This window comes from Lotus japonicus, chromosome 4 (genome assembly GCF_012489685.1).
Source record: "Lotus japonicus ecotype B-129 chromosome 4, LjGifu_v1.2".
Taxonomy (NCBI): Eukaryota; Viridiplantae; Streptophyta; class Magnoliopsida; order Fabales; family Fabaceae; genus Lotus; species Lotus japonicus.
Genome location: NC_080044.1, coordinates 80,679,902 through 80,699,977, shown reverse-complemented (window position 1 = coordinate 80,699,977; position 20,076 = coordinate 80,679,902). Strand labels below are relative to the sequence as shown.

The window sequence follows — 20,076 nt, the reverse complement described above, 5'->3', positions numbered from 1 at the left end:
TAACACCATTTCATGATAACTTTAAAAGAAAGACAAGTATACATATTCATATAATCCATGTTAAAGCTTATATATACAAATGGTCTTGCTTTCTCCCACAAAATTCCCAATGTCCACAAAGCGCAAACATGAATTCACCAAAACTCTTAACATAACCTGAAATGAAACACATTTTTTCCTTATGGTCATTGACCAATCAACCTATGAGAAATTAAGAAACAACCTAGGTGTAAAATTAAACCCAAAAAACACTTTAATGGAGAGTTCAGAAAATAAAACAGAAACAGCCAATTGAGCAGCAGACACTACTGGCAATAAAATATCAAGAGTTGACTGATGTGGTAGTTGGGCACTGAAACACAGTCGTTTTGAATTGGAGCACATCAGCATAGAGGCAAATCTTGAAGGCATCGACGTCTACGGCACCTCCTCGTTGGTGGTTAAGTCACTGTCCTTTCACACCCTCGACGAGTCCGCCACCCACCAACCAACCAACCCAATAGAACCACCTTATATCCTCACTCACTCACTTCACTCAAAATCAAATCCCCAAACCCAAACCCAAACCCTCTTTCATTTTCCCTTATGGAGTCTTCTATAGCTGCTTCTCGCATCGGCCTTGCCGGCCTCGCCGTCATGGGCCAAAACCTCGCCCTCAACATCGCCGACAAAGGCTTCCCAATCTCCGTCTACAACCGCACCACCTCCAAAGTCGACGAAACCGTAGATCGGGCCCACCGCGAAGGCTCCCTCCCTCTCATCGGCCAGTACAACCCGCGTGACTTCGTCCTCTCCCTCCAACGCCCTAGATCGGTCATCATCCTCGTCAAGGCCGGCGCCCCCGTCGACCAAACCATCGCCGCCCTCTCCGAGCATCTCGAGCCTGGTGACTGCATCATCGACGGCGGTAACGAGTGGTATGAAAACACCGAGCGCCGAATCCAAACCGTCACCGAGAAGGGTCTCCTGTATCTCGGGATGGGCGTCTCCGGCGGCGAAGAGGGTGCTCGGAACGGGCCCTCGCTCATGCCCGGTGGGTCCTTCCAGGCCTACAATAACATTCAGGACATTTTGTTCAAGGTCGCTGCTCAGGTTGAAGATGGGCCTTGTGTGACTTATATCGGTGAAGGTGGTTCTGGAAACTTCGTGAAGATGGTGCATAATGGGATTGAGTATGGTGACATGCAGCTTATTTCTGAGGCTTATGATGTTTTGAAGCATGTGGGTGGTTTGTCGAATTCTGAGCTTGCTGATATTTTCGGTGAGTGGAATAGAGGTGAGCTTGAGAGCTTTCTCATTGAGATTACTGCGGATATTTTCAAGGTGAAGGATGAGGAGTTTGGTGCTGATGGGTATTTGGTGGATAAGATTTTGGATAAGACGGGTATGAAGGGTACTGGGAAATGGACCGTGCAGCAGGCGGCGGAGCTGTCAGTGGCGGCCCCGACTATCGCGGCGTCGTTGGATTGCAGGTTCTTGAGTGGGTTGAAGGAGGAGAGGGAGAATGCTGCGGCGGTGTTGAAGGAGGCAGGGTTGAGTGAGGGTGAGGAAGTGGGGTCTGTGAGAGTTGATAAGAAGCGGTTGATTGATGATGTGAGGCAGGCTTTGTATGCTTCCAAGATTTGCAGCTATGCTCAGGGGATGAACTTGCTGAGGGCGAAGAGCAATGAAAAAGGGTGGGGTTTGAATTTTGGGGAATTGGCTAGGATTTGGAAAGGTGGGTGCATTATTAGGGCAGTGTTTTTGGATAGGATCAAGAAGGCGTATCAGAGGAACCCTAACTTGGCGAGTTTGATAGTGGACCCTGAATTTGCTAAGGAAATGGTGCAGAGGCAAGCTGCGTGGAGAAGGGTTGTGGGGTTGGCTATATCAGCTGGGATTAGTACTCCAGGGATGTGTGCTAGTCTTGCTTACTTTGACACCTACCGGAGAGCGAGGCTTCCGGCGAACCTTGTTCAGGCTCAGAGGGACTTGTTTGGGGCTCACACCTATGAGCGGGTTGATCGCCCTGGCAATTTCCATACCGAGTGGACTAAACTTGCTCGCAAGAGTGGTACTGGAGTTGGTGCTCTCAATTGATGTCTTTAGCATGGTTAGTTTTGTTTGCTTGTTTGTTGGTCATTGTAATCCTGGCTTAGGCACAGCAACTATTGTTTCCTTACTGTAGCTGTTTTTGCTCTTAATAAAAGAAAAGACATGCAATTTGATATCCGCAGGCTTTTACTTGTATCAGAGGTTGCTTCCTTGAATTGATTCCAAACTATTTGTGTTTTCACCTCCTAAGTATGTTCTCAATGAGAAAGTGTTGCGTGAATATAGAACTGTATTGATGATTTATGTATCTGCAATGACAGAAATGTCCTGTCAAGCATCAAGAGATTTTTGTTTCACTTGCCTTAAACTATAGGTGATCTTGTTACTTGTCCTATTTGGCCCTTTTTCCCCCTTTGTAACTCCCACATGTATCCAGTTCTGTTATGGATACGTTCACATGCCTGTAAGCTTTTCAGTTTTAACTTTCTTGTTGATGCCTTGCTAGTCAAGTGTTTCTTTCTTGTTTACTCTGTTGGTGCGTGCTTTGTAGACCTTTGACTACTTTTTCTCTGGGGTGAGGAATCAGGAATGCTTTTCTGATATTGTTTCTGCTGGATTTGTTGGAGTTTATGCTCCTTGTTGCCCTCAGTTTATCAAATTTAACGGCTTTTGCTTTTACAGTTGTATGAAACTATTTGCTAGTGCAAATATGCTAGTGCAAATAGCTTCATGCAATTGGGAAAGGTAATTATGTGTTAACCGTGACAATACTTCTCCCTGGTATAATATTTTTACATATTCCGTGTGACTAGCAGCATGTTTAGATATGTATTTGAGACAAACTTCAAAGCACGTTAGCAAAGAAGCTCCATATTGTAGCTTATGAGTTAACATGATTTTGGAGCCAAAACGTGGATTTCTAACATGCAACCAAACACGCACACGAGAGAGATAAGATACCTGGTAATAAGGCGCATTCTTGTAATATCTAAGAAACCATTCCTTCATTTATGGTCAAAATACATATGCTTTCTTCTTCCAGAATGTGGATGGACTTTTTTATAACTTATATATGCACTGATAGAAAGACTAGTATTAGTAAAGTGAAAAAGATAATTGGGTAAAGGATTGCATTACAAGGATCTAATCACTGCTCTCAAGAGCTGGCTGAGTTCTTGTCACTGTTGCAGAAGGCATTTTACTATTGCCAACCCATCTACTTTCAAGAACCAGATCTTCATTGGCTTGTTTTTCCATGGCTTGTATCCTTTTGGTCTTGACTAGTCTCATGGATGAAAATCCCACATAGCCTACTATTATCAACCCAAAAAATCCAATCAGAAAGCCAATCAGCCACAGATACCACTGTCGCCGCCTTTTCGGCAGCGGGAGAACAACTGAAAAGTGACCCTGGTCTCTTGAGCAGCACACACCTGGAGAGCTCATCTCAGAAAGTTGAATTGTTCCATTGGCAATGAAAGCCACACATCTCGTCCTTGAGTTCATACCACCTATAAAGCTAACATTGGGGAATTGAATAGATATGGGATGCCCCATTGTGTTGAGAGTGAGGTTTCTGACCCTAGTATCTGTTACATTTGATGCATCAAAAACCATGAAGCCAACAACAGAAGAGATAAGTGTGTAACCTGGCAAACTGTAGTAGTGGGAAGACCAGTTGCCCAAGTTTTGGTACACAATGGCCAACCTCTTGACATGGGGTATGGACACAGTTCTTGGTGGGATCCGGAAATAGCTAAAGTTTGCACCTTTGTTCCAGAGCCTTCGGCTTCTGAGGCATACCACTGAAACATCCATGCCAGACAGGTTCTGCGGAAGAAGAGCATCATACAGAGCACCTGTTTGAGGCCGGCGTTTGACCAGTGACTTGAAAGCAAAATCCTGAACCAAGGAATTCAACGAGTCACTAGCTGTGTTGTTCAAACTGTGCACAAAGGAGCAGCAACACAGAGTGAAAACCAACAACCAGATGAAATCCCAGCTCATGTTGGATGGCATTAGCACCACACCTACTTAACAGCAATGAGAGCAAACAAGTTTTAAAGGAAAGTGAGTAACCAATGCTTTGGTTTGAGTTGGGTCTTTTAGCTTTCATGTCTTTTGTATAGAGTAGCTGATTATAGATGTTGTCAAATACAGCACCATGTTCAATGATGCTTACTTTCTACAAAGAAGAAGCATGCTCAGATTCGGGTCCCAAGAGGGAAGAAACTAGAAAGACTAAAAAAGTCGCCAATTGACTTTTGGCTCAGATAAGGCTGTTTGCTTAGTTAGCACATGTGGGTGTGAGAGAGAATCTTTGTCACTACAATGCAAGAAGCCACTTTAGCATGCGTTGATTGCTCATTTTCTCTCCTGTGTGGGAGGCAAATTTATCTAGTGAGATGATGGATTCCACTCAGAATCCAGCAAAATTAGAAAATAAGGAAAACGGCCCATGATGAACATTGATGAAGGCCCGATCAGCTGGGAAGAGGCATCTTCTGGGTCTTAATAAAACATTCAGGCCCAATATAGATCGCCTAACCCAGAGCTACTAAAAACAGAGTATGGGATTGAATTGACCCAAAAAACAAAAGGAAAAAAAAAAGAAGACTCAATGAGTGGTATTTGCATTTTTTTTACGGTGGCATTTGCATGGTTATAGTTATAGTGATATGTTTTGTATGATTTCTCAAAAAGAATGACTCTGTTTCACTCTCCCTTTATTTAGTTAAATTGAGGATAAAAAGAGATAAAATTACTATTGTATATGATTTTATTTTACAAAAAATCATATTATGCTAACAGGTAAACAGAGAGCAAAATCAATACATTGTACTTGAGAGTGGTTAATTATATTTCAAACAATTGACCAAGCCTTCTCTAGAACTAGCAGCAAATAGAAGATCAATTCAGAAAAAATGAAAGTCACTACCAAGGAGGCTTAATTAAAAAAAAAAATGAGATAGTTGTAGAATTAGGGTTTGACTTTGGAAGAACAATTTTGTGCTAACAGGTAAACAGAGAGCAAAATCAACCTTGTACTTGCCAGTGGTTAATTTATGCATTCTAACTAGAAATTGAATCTTACCCCTGATACATGTTTTTGTTATTGATGTGGTTCTTCAGCTACATGTGCATTGTCTAATCCATTTTCATTTTACAATACCTTGTTGCCTGTTCCAAATAGCAAAATTGTAAAATCAGAAAGACCAAACATTATACACTGAACAATGAATCATTAGTTTGATTACCTTCCGGGCCAGTGTTTGATTGATTGAGATTAAGGAAGAGTCTGAGAATGAGAATTTGAATTCGCAACTGCAAAACGATGAGATAAAATGAAAGAAGAAATTCGAAATCAAAATCAAAAGCAAAATCAAAGGAAAACGAACAAAAGTGCTTATCAACGAGAAGATGCGAGCTAGTGAAATTGCAGCGTGAGAATGAGAGAGCAATTTTGCGATTTTGTTGTTTGGAATAGGCAACATTGGAAAATAGACATGGATTGGACAATGCACATGTAGCTGAAGAACCACAACAAGAACAAGAACATGTAAGAGCATCTCCAATGCAAGGTTCTTAGTTCTTATTTTTGAGTTAAGAACTAAAACTGAGTTCTTAACCACTGGAGGGGAGGACATTGAGTTCTTAATTCTTAAAAATAAGAAATAAGTTCTTATATAAAAAGTTCTTAGCATAAAAAATTAATTTTTTCTCTCTCTCATTCATTTAATTTAAGTATTAAATTAGCATTTAAATTTAAATCAAAATTATATGGAAATAAAAAATATTAATATAATGGTATTGTGGGACCGGATGAATAGTGCTAAGAACTAAGAACAAACCACTCTCTGAAGTACAATGTAACTCAAGACCTGGAAGGAGGATATGAGTTCGTTTTCCACTAGGCCACCATGCTTCTTGTTCATAATATGCATATTATTTATATATATGATATGGTAATGTGATATCATATATAATTTTCTCAAATAGTTATTTATATTATATATTTTTTAATATAAACTGAGTCAAGCAGTCGAACCAGTGACTCATTGACTCATTACCCTGACCGAGTCGATCACCGAGTCAAGTTTTAAGTCCTCCTCCTTGGTCGTGATTTTCATTTTTGCTGAATTGATCTTCTATTTGCTGCTAGTTCTAGAAAGGCTTGGTCAATTTTGAAATATAATTGGAGGTCATTGTCAGGCTCTTAACATACACTTTCAAAACTTAATTTCATTGTTAGGCTCTTAACATACTTTCAAAGCTTACAAAATCATACTGGTCTATTGAGTAATTCAATTTCAATCCATCTTTTCATTTTATCTCTCAATTTTATATTCTTGTACAGATTTATAAATATTTGTAGATTTAAGTTAAAAAATGTCATTTCATACAAATGTTTATATTATCTATTTTTATTCTCTGCTCAACTAAATAAAATGACAGTATCAAAATCATTTTTTCTATTCTCTTACTACCATTAACAAAATTATAACATCTACTCAATTTCTAACCATTTTTTCCAAAACTCATATTTTGTCTTTTCTTTCTCTCGACCATAAAGATAGTCAGTGGCATTGAGAGGCCAAATGGTTGTTTCAGATTGGATGGATGGATTGACGTACATGCGAGTAATGAATGAGTAGAGCAGGTGTTTACACTGATTTTTGGTAAACAAATATCCTTTTAGTTCGACTAAAGGAAGTTTAAATTCGGGGTTCTTTTGCAAAAACGCTTTGCCAAAGTGTAGTGTGTGAGTGGGCGTTTTTCGACAACAACAAACGATTCAGGTGAAACTGGATTTCATTAAACACGGGTCAATTACAAGGAAGTCAAACAAATCAAAATAACATGAAAACTGCAAGAAACGTAGAATTCGACAAGAAACTGCACAAATGAACTGGAAATTGACAAGCTTAATGCAAGGAAACTAAAATGCTGGTTCTGCAACATACTCCTCCATCATCACGTCTTGCTCCTTGAGTCTCATTGATGCGGACATTAGAGCTTTCTGGTGAATTTTTCAGAGTTTGAGTTGGAAACCCCTTTTCTGATGCTGCTTCTTCTATTTATAGTGTTCTCCTTTTCTCCACGTTCTTGGCGGTTTTTCTTCAATTGTATGGGCTTAGTGGGTTTGATTTTTGGCGCCTTACCCCACGTTCAACCGGAGATTCTGAGCACGTGATTTTAATTGCCACGTGGGTGGTCTTGAGTCGTGGGTAACCGCACGTGCTCGTAATTGCCCATCACTCGGTAACTACCTCTTCCGTTAAGCTTATCGAAGTTCCTTCATCTGCTGAGTTTGTCGAGATGTGGCTTTTACTAACTTGCTTCTGAGGGACGCCACGTGCTGAGTCACGAGTTTTACCATAGTCCTTTCTGTCGAGCAACCGCCTTTCCAACATTGATGTCGAGAATCGAGGTGTTAATGATTTTAGCTCAACAGTTGCCCCCCAAAAATGTTGGTTGTCGACTGCCTTGGCTGGAAGACACCAAGCGTTTTTGATCGCGTCCGTTCAATCTCATCAATTCAAATGTTTTGCATCCTCGAGCGTCCGATCCTTAAGTCCAATCAGTGACCATAACGTCTGATGACTTTCCACTAGCTGACAGTTATAGCCTTTTTAGGGTCATGATTTCGTCTATGTCAAAAAGCTGGGTAATGACATGATTTAATTAATAAAATAATCACTTGGACTTCAAATTTTATAAACCGAAGCATAATGTGGCCTTGGGTCCGTTTGCATTTCTGCTTATAAATACCCCATTGACGTTCCTTTTCAAGCTTTACTCTTTTCACAACATAAAGCTTGCAGCTTTCTTCTTCCTGAGTTCTTCCTTCGTCTTCCTCAGTTTTCTTCAGAACAACCATCATTTTCTTCAATGGCTTCCAACCCTGAGCAGACCACCCCTGAGCAGACCCTTCCGTTGGCCACCGAGCTCAAGCTGGATGAATCCAAGCGTGTGGCAATCCCAGAACCCCCCAACGAAGCAGAGAAGAGAGCTATCTGGCTGGAAATCCCAGGTACTCATTCCTTTCTCTGTTAATGGTACTTTACGCGCCATTTTGGGTCCTTTAAAAGTAGTGAAGCATGATAGGCCCAATAGTCTTCCTGAGGAACATGAGTCATTTCACCCTAGTGTTAGGGGAGAGGAGCTTATTTTGGGTTTCCAACCTTCTTACCGCATGCCATTTCTTAATGACCCAAAACGGGCTTTTCGTTCAGCTCCTCCTAACCCTTCTGCCAATGACAAAGCCTATCTCAAATGGTTAGATAGGGTTGAGGAGCACAAGAGACAACACTGGAAAAATGTTGGGATTCTCGATTTGATTCAGCTGTCGAGATCCCAAATTTCGTATAACCCTGCCATGATATTGAGCGCGTTTTACTTTTGGGAGAGGTCTACTAATTGCCTTCACGTTCCCTTTGGCATGATTACCCCAACCCTCCTGGATGTTGCTGCCATCACTGGATTATGGCCCATTAGCGATGATTATCACTCCGTGCCTGCGGCTGTTAAACCCATCTCGATTCCTACTGATAACATCTCGTTTAGCCAATTTATCAAGGACCATTATGTCGAGAGTGGTGAGGTATCTGATGCTGAACATGTCGCGTTCTTGTTGTATTGGCTTTCAGCCTATGTTTTTTGTACCAAGTCTTTGCGTATACCTGCCAAGCTTTTACCTTTAGCCAATTTGCTCCACGAGGGTCGACAACTTGCCATGGCTAGGCTTGTTCTTGGCAACCTTTATCAGATGCTGAATGAAGCTGTCGAGGATATTCGGAATGCCAAAACCGTTTCTTTGAATGCGGCTGGACCTCTCTGGTTATTCCAACTTTGGTTGAACGCAGTCTTCGAATCTCTACTGTCGGCACAAGACGATCCCCCAGCTGTTTCTAACACCAGGATTGATGCTCACAGGCTCGAGACCCTGACCCCGACTTATGATGCGTCGAGCTTTGAGGCCGATTTCAGAAAGTATTTTACCATGTTTCTTGAGTTGAAGCATTATCGTTCCAGTTTTTCCCCTTATAGCAAGGCTGTTCGTGGCCCTTTTTGGCTGAGAAATTCTTACCCCAATGTGTGTGACCCTGCGTTGCCCAAGGAACATCATGTTATGCTCTGGAGGACCATCCTTTCGCCTAGGGTTTTAACTGTAGGCTTTGCTAGCAGTGACTATACTTTGTGTGGCTACAATCCTCAATTGGTTTCTCGACAGTTTGGGCTTAGCCAGGCTCTGCCCAACACCTTGTTCGACAAGAGCCTTGTTTTATACCCCGGGGCTATCAAGAAGGCTTCTGCTTTTGACACTACTGTCCATTTTTATCACAAGAAACTCCTCAACTTGAGCCCCTTCAACTATGCTCCTTTGTACTATGCCACTAATGCTTTCAAAGCCTGGTGGTCTGAGTATTGGGCCCAGATTTCGAAGCCCCTCGTAGATTGTCTTCAATGCATGACAGATGCTTTTCTTTTGCAGAAGCAGGATCTCAAAAAGACCAAAGGTATGAACCTGGCAGAAATCCGATCCTTTCAAGAGTTCTTCGGTGTGGTATATTATCCAACTCTTCGCCTTCGAGATACAGTTGCGAAAGCAACTCAAGTATTACGGCAAAAATGGGAATCCAAAGCCAAAAAATCCAAGTTAGTTATTCCTCCTGGTGAGGAAGGTCTATCTTTTGTTATTCGAAAAACTGGCTTTAGGTTCCCATCTTTGCCTACGAGTAGGTTTGCATTGGCCTTTCCACCGGTCTTGCCCAAATGGGTTGACCATGTAAATATAAATGTATTGGCCAATCAAGCTCTTCCTCCTCGAAAGCGAGTGACTTGGACTAAATACCACTTATGGAACTTTCCGTATCATGTGCCCGTCGAAATCTTCAACCACATATCGCTGAACATGCGTATTGGTCAAGGTAATATTTCGACTTGGCCTTGTCTTTGCTGTTTTACTTCTTAACTTTTCTTTCCATTTGCAGCTGAAGTCATTACTAAGCCGGCTCCTCAAGTTACTTCCCCGGTGGCCCATTCCTCTAAAGACAAGCCAGTTGTGATCGAGGATGATGATGATGAGGATGATAATGTCAGCATTGCTGACAAGCTCAAGGTACTTTCCTCGCGGCTTTTCCTTTTCCTTTCGATTTCTTTGGAACATCGACTAATATTTTCTTCGACAGGGTCGAAAAAGGAAACCTAAGCCTGCTGCTTCGGCTAGCCAGAAGAAGGCCAGGGGGGCTGGTGTTTCCACAACCAGTAAGACTTCCAAATTGGTGTCTGATGCTCAGCCTGAAATCGACGGCAAAGAAGGTGGTGGCGACGCCGCTCTTCAGGTGTGTTTCTTATTTTCAAGAGTACCTTGCGACATTTTAATTTGTGATCTCTTGGTCAAATCGAGTTTTGCTTTTTTCTTCAGGCTGATGTCCATGAACATTCCACTTCCAATCCTCCATCCCGTGAAAATTCTCCTGTTCCCAACCCTCCAAAATCCAAAGTTGGGGGCGTCGAGAAGCCTCCTAAGGCTGCATCCTCAGTTAAAAAGACCTCGACATCCGAGGGAAGGAGGAAGGTTAGGATTAAGTCTGGTCACAAATCTCCCCACCGTTCCAAGAGCTCTACCAACTCCAGCCCTTCCAAAGGGTCTACCCGCCAGGTAATCATTCATCCTTATCACTTTTCCCGTTTTGGTGGTTCCTTGGATGTGCATCTTATTTTACCAACGGGGCCACTAAAGAGGCTTAGGCTAACTTTTCTGATTTTTTCTTGTAGGAAACTCAAGGTGCAACTTCTCCCGTTCGCGACACAGAAACTCTTCCTGACAAGGATGCTTGTCCCATGCCTCCTCCAAAGTCGACTGCTATTGTGCAACTTTCGCCTCAAGCCAAGGGTGGCTCTTCGTCTCATGCGTCTAGCGAGAAGCTTGATACTTTATTTGAGGAAGACCCGCTGGCGGCTTTGGATGGCTTTCTCGATGGCACTTTGGAATGGGATTCTCCGCCCCATCAAGCTGATGTTACCACTGAGACTGCTCAATCCAGTGGAATTGCCAATTTTCAGCAAATTGAAGAGAGCATGGGTCGGCTGCAGGCTATCATCTTCGACAGTGGATTCCTCGACCAGATTCGAGCTGATTCTCAAGCGAGTCATGCTCCAAAGGAATTGCTTGTTTTCCTGCTTGGTCAAAAACTTGATTCTCACCAAACTGCTACTTTGGCTAACCTTCAATCCTTTTTGACGGATGCCTTAGCCACCTTTCATCAAGCCAAGGACGTGGGTCAAGCTGTTGGCCTCAAGGAAGCCAAAGTCTCTTCTGGTAAAGCTCAGGTTGCAGCGATGAAAGAGGACTTCAAGAGGTTTACCGCCAGGAAGGTTCTAGTTGTGGATGAGCTTTCTGATGTCGATATCAAACTTGAGGAGCTGCGTCGAGAGATTGCCAAGTTGGAGAAGAAACGAGCTGATTTGGTCGAGGAAGGCCCTGCTGTGAAGACCCAGTTAGATGCGCTCACTAAGGAGTCCAAGGCTCTGATCATCTCGACAAAAGAGGTTATCAAGGATTTGGAGGTGGACTAGGCTGTGAAGAAGGATCTCGATGCTAAGATTGCTACCTTTGCTGACCGCTTGAATTCTTTTAAATCACTGCTTTAAGATTTCCTTTTGTCAATGTGTAATGATGGCACTATTTCGATCATGGCCTTTGATGCCAAGTTTCATGTAATTTTTCGACAATGTTTCTGGCACTTAGGCCATATAATTTGATATTTAATTTGCCAAGTCTTTTCAGTTTCCACTATGCCTTTATTCTGACGGCTATTTACTATTGTTGCGCCGTTCAAACTCCAATCGCACCCTTTATGTAGTCGTCGCTTGGTTTCTAGGAAATAGGCCAATTTATTGCAAACCTATACCACGTTTTCTTGATTCAATGAAAGTCTTTGTCCATTAAAGACCAAAGTTATTTACGATGGTAGTGGTAATTTACGTGGCCTGTAACCATAAGATGAAGAGTTGACAACTGATTGCCATTAATTAATGCAATCCTTTGTTGTTATACTATAAATAGAGCGTTTTTGGTTACTTCTCTTCAGTAACTTCTTCAAACTCCTCCTTACTTCTTCTCCAGAATTTCCTTCCTGTTTTTACAAACTCCTTCAGCCATGGCTAGCCGTCGTATTCTTAATCAAATCCGGAGTTTATCCTTTGATCAGGACCTGTTTTGGGAGCTGCATTCTTTCCTCTCCTTGGCTGAAGAGCTTACTGGGCTCATCAACCAACTTCTGCAGCGGAATATCATTGCCTCTGTGAGAACTCCTCTCCTGGAGTTCCTGGACCTTCTGCATGAAGCAGTGCCTCTGTATGAAGAACACCGGGAATTCACTGCTCGAGTGTTCTTTGCTGAACACCAAATTGATGAGAAGATGGAGGAATTCGACGAGTTAAGGGCTGCTCTGAATCAAGTGGACCCTGAGGGGAGTGTGGGAGCTCTGAAAGCCTTGGTTGACAGGCTTTCCACTACCGCTCGCGAGGAACTAGATCTTCGACAGGAGAAATCGCGACTGGAATCCCGACAAGAAGATGTCCTGAGGCGCATGGAGCCTCTAAGGGCTAGATATAATAGTTATAGGGCCAACCCTCCCTTTTAGAGTTTTTTGCCATATTTGTAATGCTTCACTTCAATTAATAAAACATTCGATTTTGGCAAAATTTTTTTTGTTTCTTATTCGATGTTTACTTCATGCAACATTGGCTTATACGCTTTTAAGTATTTGTCATTTATTGTCATTTGTCGATTCCGACCTCCTAATTCCCTGATCGAATAGGCGTTATTTAAAAGCACTTTCTCGACTGTGAAAGGGCCTTCCCAGTTTGGAGCCCCTTTTCCGTAACATTTATCTTTTTTATCGACTGGTAAGACAACCTTCCATACGTAATCACCGGGCATAAAAGATTTAATTCTAACCTTTTTATTATAAGCTCTAGCAATACGATCCTTTTGCCTGGTTAGGGTATCCAATGCCAATAATCTTTCTTCGTCGAGATTGACTAACTCATCAAGCATCATATTCCAATAGTCTTCACTTGGAATTTCTTCTTGCCTTTGGATTCTACATGACTGTAAATATACTTCTGCTGGCAGCACCGCTTCTTGGCCGTATGCTAGTCGAAATGGTGTTGCCCTGGTAGCTTCCTTAGGTGAATTCCTGTAAGCCCAAAGCACTTGGCCCAAAGTTTGATGCCAGCTTTTAGGTTTTCGACCAACGTGTTTCTTAATCAAAGAGATTAATGTTTTGTTGGCCGCTTCTACTTGGCCATTCGCCTGAGCATAATAAGGAGTCGAGGTTAGGAGTTTTATACCCCAAGACTCTGCGAATGATGCCACTTTTTGACCTACAAATACTGTGCCTTGGTCTGTAGTGAGTGATTTAGGTAACCCGAAACGGTATACTATGTGATTCTGAATGAAATCGATCACCGTGTCTTGGGTAACATTTTGTAGAGGAATTGCCTCTACCCACTTGGTAAAGTAGTCTATGGCCACTATTATATACTTATGCTGCCTAGAAGAAGACGGGTTAATCTCGCCAATTAGGTCTAAAGCCCACCCCCTGAATGGCCATGGTTTAATGATCGAATGCAGTTCACTTGCTGGCACATGTTGTATCCCTGCATGTTTCTGGAAATCTTGGCATCCCTTTGCATACTCCATGAAATCCTTCATGATAGTAGGCCAATACATCCCTTGTCGAAATAGGATCCACTTCATCTTGATTCCTGCCTGATGGGAACCACATAACCCATCATGAACAGCCGAGATTGCTATGAACGCTTCATCTTCGCTTAAACACTTCAGTAGTGTTCCGTCGACATTCTTCTTGAATAGCTCGTTTCCCATGACGACATAGTTCATCGCCCTGTACTTTATTTTTCTATCAGTGGTGCCCAAACGATTTTGCAAATAATCGACAATTGGCTTTCTCCAATCGTTAGGTGCCATGTTGTTAATGACCAAGACGTCGAGGTTAGAGGGATTTAATTTTTCTTTGACTTCAATGAGTTCCTTCAGCCTACATTTATCAACCATGTACCCTGACGCGATCTGTGCCAATTCATTGGCCTCTTGATTGTATATTCTGGGAACGTGACCTATTCCAGCCTCGTCGAATCTAGCCAACAAATTATTCGCTTTCATGTAATATTTAGCTAGATTTTCACTAACGCATTTGTATTCCTTGGTAAGTTGCTTTACCACCAATTCAGAATCTCCTTTTATGATAACGTTCTTTGCTCCAAGGGCTATCAAGATCTCGAGGCCTGATATTAACGCCTCATACTCAGCCTCGTTATTCGAGCAATTACTCTTAATCCTAAGCTTGAATTTCGTGGGGATGCCCCCTGGGGACACTATGAACATCCCGATTCCGGTTCCATTTTTATGGCTGGAACCGTCGAAGAATAGCTTCCAAGGTTGGATGCCCACATAAGTCACGATTTCTTTAGACAAATTGTGATCTGCCAAGAAATCGGCAACTGCCTGCCCCTTAATTACCTTTAATGGAGCATAAGTTAGTGAGTATTCGGTTAGGGCTAAAGCCCATTTACCAATTCGACTGTGCAAGATAGGTTTGGATAACATGTGCTTTATTATATCATAATGAGAAAAAACCATTACATCGATTGGCTTTATATAATATTTCAGCTTTACACAAGAGAAGTACAAGCATAAGCACAGTTTCTCGACAATAGTGTATCGAGTTTCTGCATCATTCAACACCCTACTTAAGTAAAATATGGCTCTTTCTTTGCCACCTTCATCTTCTTGAGCTAACATACTTCCAATGGTTTCATCTGTGGCAGAGATATACAGCTTCATTGGCCTCCCTCTTATGGGTGGTGCCATCACAGGTGGGTTGGACAAGTACTCTTTGAGCTCATCAAATGCTTTTTGATGTTCTGATTCCCAGCGGAACACATCTTCTTTCTTAAGTCGAAGAAGTGAGGAAAATGATTTGGTCTTCTCGCTGAGGTTGGCAATGAATCTCCTCAGGAAGTTGATCTTTCCCAATAACGACTGCAGTTGTTTCTTGCTGGTTGGTGGACTTGTGTCGAGAATGGCTTTAGCTTTGTTTTTATTGATCTCGATGCCCTTTTTATGCACCACAAAACCCAAAAAATCACCTGCAATAACACCAAAGACACATTTAAGAGGGTTCATCTTTAAGCCATATTTCCTCATCCTCTCAAAGGATTTCCTCAGATGGGATAAATGGTCATCCCTTGATGGGGATTTCACCACAATATCATCAATGTAAACCTGCATGAAAGTTTCAATAAAATCATGAAAAATGGTATTCATTACCCTTTGGTAGGTCGCACCAGCGTTTTTCAACCCAAATGGCATGACCACCCACCCACTCATATGTCCCCAAGGCACTAGGACATCGAAAAGCTGTTTTCGACACATCTTCTTCTGCTATGAAGATTTGGTTGTAGCCTGAATAACCATCTAACAAGCTTAAGTATTCGTGGCCAGCAGCTGAATCCACCATCATTTCGGCAATGGGCATGTGATACTCATCTTTTGGAGTGGCAACATTAAGATCTCGAAAGTCAATGCAAACCCTCATCTTTCCATTCTTCTTGATCACTGGGACCACGTTGGCTAACCAATCCACATATCGAGTTGTCCTGACAAATTTGCACCTGAGGAGCCTTTCGATTTCTTCCTTGATTTTTACCAACACATCTGGATGGAACCTCCTAGGTAATTGCTTAACTGGTTTCTTGTCTTCTTTGATGGGTAACTGCAATTCCACCAGTTCTCGACTAAGTCCTGGCATTTCATCATAATCCCAAGCGAAGCAGTCCTTGAATTCTTTGAGTAATTTCACCATCCTATCCTTTAACTCTAGGTCAATAAGAGCACTGATGTATGTTGGCTTCTTCTCTGAGCCATCACCCAAGTCCACTTCTTCCAAAGGGTCCTGTGCTTCCATTTTCTTGGAAATGTCGATCGCTGGCTTCTCGAAACCCAATGGGCTATCATCGTAGATGCAATCCAACCTCAAGTTGCGAAGATCTTTGAATTCTTCGACACCCTGCTTGTCCCCAAGGCACCAGGACATCGAAAAGCTGTCTTCGACACATCTTCTTCTGCTATGAAGATTTGGTTGTAGCCTGAATAACCATCTAACAAGCTTAAGTATTCGTGGCCAGCAGCTGAATCCACCATCATTTCGGCAATGGGCATGTGATACTCGTCTTTTGGAGTGGCAGCATTAAGATCTCGAAAGTCAATGAAAACCCTCATCTTTCCATTCTTCTTGATCACTGGGACCACGTTGGCTAACCAATCCACATATCGAGTTGTCCTGACAAATTTGCACCTGAGGAGCCTTTCGATTTCTTCCTTGATTTTTACCAACACATCTGGATGGAACCTCCTAGGTAATTGCTTAACTGGTTTCTTGTCTTCTTTGATGGGTAACTGCAATTCCACCAGTTCTAGACTAAGTCCTGGCATTTCATCATAATCCCAAGCGAAGCAGTCCTTGAATTCTTTGAGTAATTTCACCATCCTATCCTTTAACTCTAGGTCAATAAGAGCACTGATGTATGTTGGCTTCTTCTCTGAGCCATCACCCAAGTCCACTTCTTCCAAAGGGTCCTGTGCTTCCATTTTCTTGGAAATGTCGATCGCTGGCTTCTCGAAACCCAATGGGCTATCATCGTAGATGCAATCCAACATCAAATTGCGGAGATCTTTGAATTCTTCGACACCCTGCTTGTCTTCTTCCAAGCGTGTGTTATCCTTATTTGTTGTTGCCTCCTCCTGAGGTGTTACTTCGACAGGCAGAATTGAGACATTAGCTTCATCAATAGCCATTTCTTTGGCCATTCTCTCGGCCTCTAAGGTCGTTCTTATTTTGTTCTCGGCTGCGTAAGCCGAAATTCGAGCTATGCTCGAATTAATCATCTTTACCACTGGTTTGCCACTCAGTAGTGGCATCTTTTTCTTCATCGCTGTGCCATCCACTCATGGCATCAGGTTTACATGCTTCATTGAGGTTTAGCCCCCGGATGGGATCCAATGTCACTGAGTACTCTGAGTATGGGTTGAAATATTGATTAGCCACTGTGTCCAAAGGAGCTATGGTGGCTAGGCTCTTCTCGAAATTCTTCTTACCAACGTAGCCTGTCTCTGCTAAGTAGTAGCTTTGATCTGCTTGTACATTTTCGACGACCCCATCAGATTTCCAAATGGATATGCGTTGGTGCAAAGTCGAAGGCACTGCCCCCACCCCGTGAATCCATTCTCTTATCAGCAGTAAATTGTAATTGGCCTTTGAAGGGACCAGAATGAACAATGTGGAGCGGGCCACCGTTCCTACGGTTATGTTCAGCATGATTGCCCCCAGGGAAGAACCTGTTTTTCCTTCATAATCAGAAAGTACCATATCATGTGGGATTAGGTCTGCTTCAGTTTTACCCAACTTTTTGAGCATAAACCCAGGCATCAGGTTGATTGCAGCGCCTCCGTCGACAAGGACCTTGTTCACTCCTTTCTCTTCAACTTTAGCCCAAACAAATAGTGGCTTTAAGTGGCTCTTCATCTGCTCGGTTGGCCTCTGGAAAATAGCTCTCTCATCCTCGACAGATCCTCTCTGCATCACATAATAACACAAAGGGTTATCATCTGGCTCTTCTTCAACATAGTAGTCTTCCTCGCTTTCAGTAACTTCTGAGATTCTATCGAATTCTGCAGGTAAGATAGACACTATGCAGATGATGTTGAGGTCTTCTCCATCACTGTCATCGAAATCTTCGAGCATGTCTTCATCCTCATCTTCGACGGCATCTTTCCCCTTTTCCTTGGCCGGGTTTGGTGGCACAGTTGTTCCTTGCTTGATGGCATGGTCCAGTTGATTGATAATCGACGCCACACTAGGTTCATTGCGAGGGTTGTCTTCTGGCTTTATGTCCCATAGTGAACAGAACTTGCCACCTCTTTCCCTTTCAGCTTTTCTTTTCCTCAGGAAACGTCTGAACTGAGTCCTGGTCATTTGTTCAAGAGTATAGTAGTTCCCAGAGCCATAAGAGTAGCTTCGCGACACATGGGAATTGTTGATGTAAGAGGATCCCTGACCCAAGTCGATTTTCTGCCACTTTTGGTGTTGTTTTGGCCTTGGAGGCGCTAGCCTGAACCATTGGTTTTTTGGTAACCCAGCATCAGGGACGTAAGTCCTGTCTTTACTTCTCGGCTTCTGGTCTCTATGGCCATCGAGTTCCTGGCCTCTCTCAACCCACTCCTCGTGGGGATACTTCAGCCTTCTAGATACAGGCACTTTGTTCTGATAATGTCTTTTCATTTCAGAATCTTGGTAGACTTTGGCTGCAGACTTGTCGAAGACGGCGCTGCATCGAGGGCACATCATGACTTCTTTCTCGCCATCCTTGCTCCGGGACAAAAACTCGACAAGAGTTTCTCCGACCTTGGGGTAAACCTCTTCTAAACTCACCTCTTTCTCGACCTCTGGTTCTTCGACAGCAATGTTTTCCTCCTTTGCCTCCCCAAGTGTCAGGCCCAGATCTAGCTTTTCAGAAATGTCGACCATGCCAATGTAGAAAGGTTCCACATAGTTGGCCTCAGCTACCTGCAGCGGATCAGAGTCAATTTTCATTTGGCCTTTGGCTTTTTCATCATACTTGAGTCTTCCTGAATCCAATGCCCCCTGCACAAGATCCCTGAAACGAACACACTGTGAGGTCCAATGACCAAAAAAGTTGTGATATTTGCAATATTTCTTCCCTTTCCTTTGTTCAGGAGAAGGAAGTTTTTGGTCTTTAGGGACCACAAGCAAACCATCAGACACAAGTATATCATAAATTGCATCACATTTGGTCAAATCAAAAGTATAAGTTTTCACAGCAGGAATCGTGTTCTTGGGGTTTTCCTCCCCAAGTTTGTTTTCATATGGTTTCAATGTTTTACAAACATAAGGATCACCTGGCTGGAGTTCAGCCAGATTGACATCATTTATATCGACGTCTGTAGGGACTTCTCGATAAACACATGGACTTTGACACACTGGGTCAGTGTCTATGTACGCTACTTTTTCCTTCTTTGGCCACTTAGTAGTCTTGGCCTTTTCTTCAGACTTTTCAGCCTTTAGTAATTCGATGTGCCTCACTCTGTCTGCGAGTAGGGACATATCTCGAATATATTGAGTATCGATTTTCTTCCTAATAGAATACTCTAGACCACCAGCGGCTAAGACAACTAGCTCGTGTTCAGGGACATGAGTGAAACATCGAGATTTAAGCATCCTAAACCTGTTTAGATAATCATCGATGGACTCTGCTGGCTTTCTTTTGACACTAGCCAGATCTTTCAAACTCACCTTGCACTCTCCCCTAAAGAATTGCTCATGGAAAATTCTTTCCAATTGGGCCCATGTATGGACTGACCTCGGGGCGAGGGTGGTGAACCAGGTAAACGCGTTCTTAGTTAAAGAACTCGGGAAGTACTTCATTTTTAAATTTTCATTGATGGCTAAATCCTCTGCTTCGATTTGGTACCTGGCTATGTGTTCTACAGTGGACTCTCCTGAATCCCCAAAGAACTTAGTGAATTTGGGGACCTTCCAGCCTCGAGGGAGTTCGGATTCGAGAACTTCCTCTGTAAAGGCCGATACAAAATGGGGTCTATTCGCGAAACCCACGTTGAAGCCATGTTGGTTCAACAATTGTTCCACTACAGCAGCAACATTTTGTTGCCCCCCAGCATTCTGGTGTCGAAATCTTTCTAGCACACCATCAGCGTGTTCTTCCCTGTTCACCATATACACATTTTGCAATGGTGGCTGCACTGCCTCGTTTCTCCTAAACAAAGGGTTTGCCCCCATATCTTGGTGTTGTGGCGCTTGATAGCGCACAGGGGCAGGGACATGGTTAGGCAATGGGACTTGGTTAACCCCTGGTGCGGGTTGAATTTCGACTGGTGCCCCCAGGGCTGTAGCCAAACGATCCATCTGA

General features: G+C 42.8%; 2 protein-coding genes across 2 annotated transcripts; one reads left to right on the top strand and one right to left on the bottom strand.

The window, feature by feature from the left end:
- The first annotated feature begins 376 nt into the window (after positions 1-376).
- Positions 377-2,209, top strand: LOC130710243 (6-phosphogluconate dehydrogenase, decarboxylating 3, chloroplastic). The gene has a single exon (XM_057559444.1). The coding sequence runs from the start codon at positions 586-588 to the stop codon at positions 2,077-2,079; it is 1,494 nt and encodes a 497-aa protein (XP_057415427.1). The 5' UTR covers positions 377-585; the 3' UTR covers positions 2,080-2,209.
- Positions 2,210-3,041: 832 nt separating this feature from the next.
- On the bottom strand, positions 3,042-4,610 carry LOC130710245 (uncharacterized). Its single transcript, XM_057559445.1, has one exon. The coding sequence runs from the start codon at positions 4,051-4,053 to the stop codon at positions 3,178-3,180; it is 876 nt and encodes a 291-aa protein (XP_057415428.1). The 5' UTR covers positions 4,054-4,610; the 3' UTR covers positions 3,042-3,177.
- Between the last annotated feature and the right edge of the window lie 15,466 nt (positions 4,611-20,076).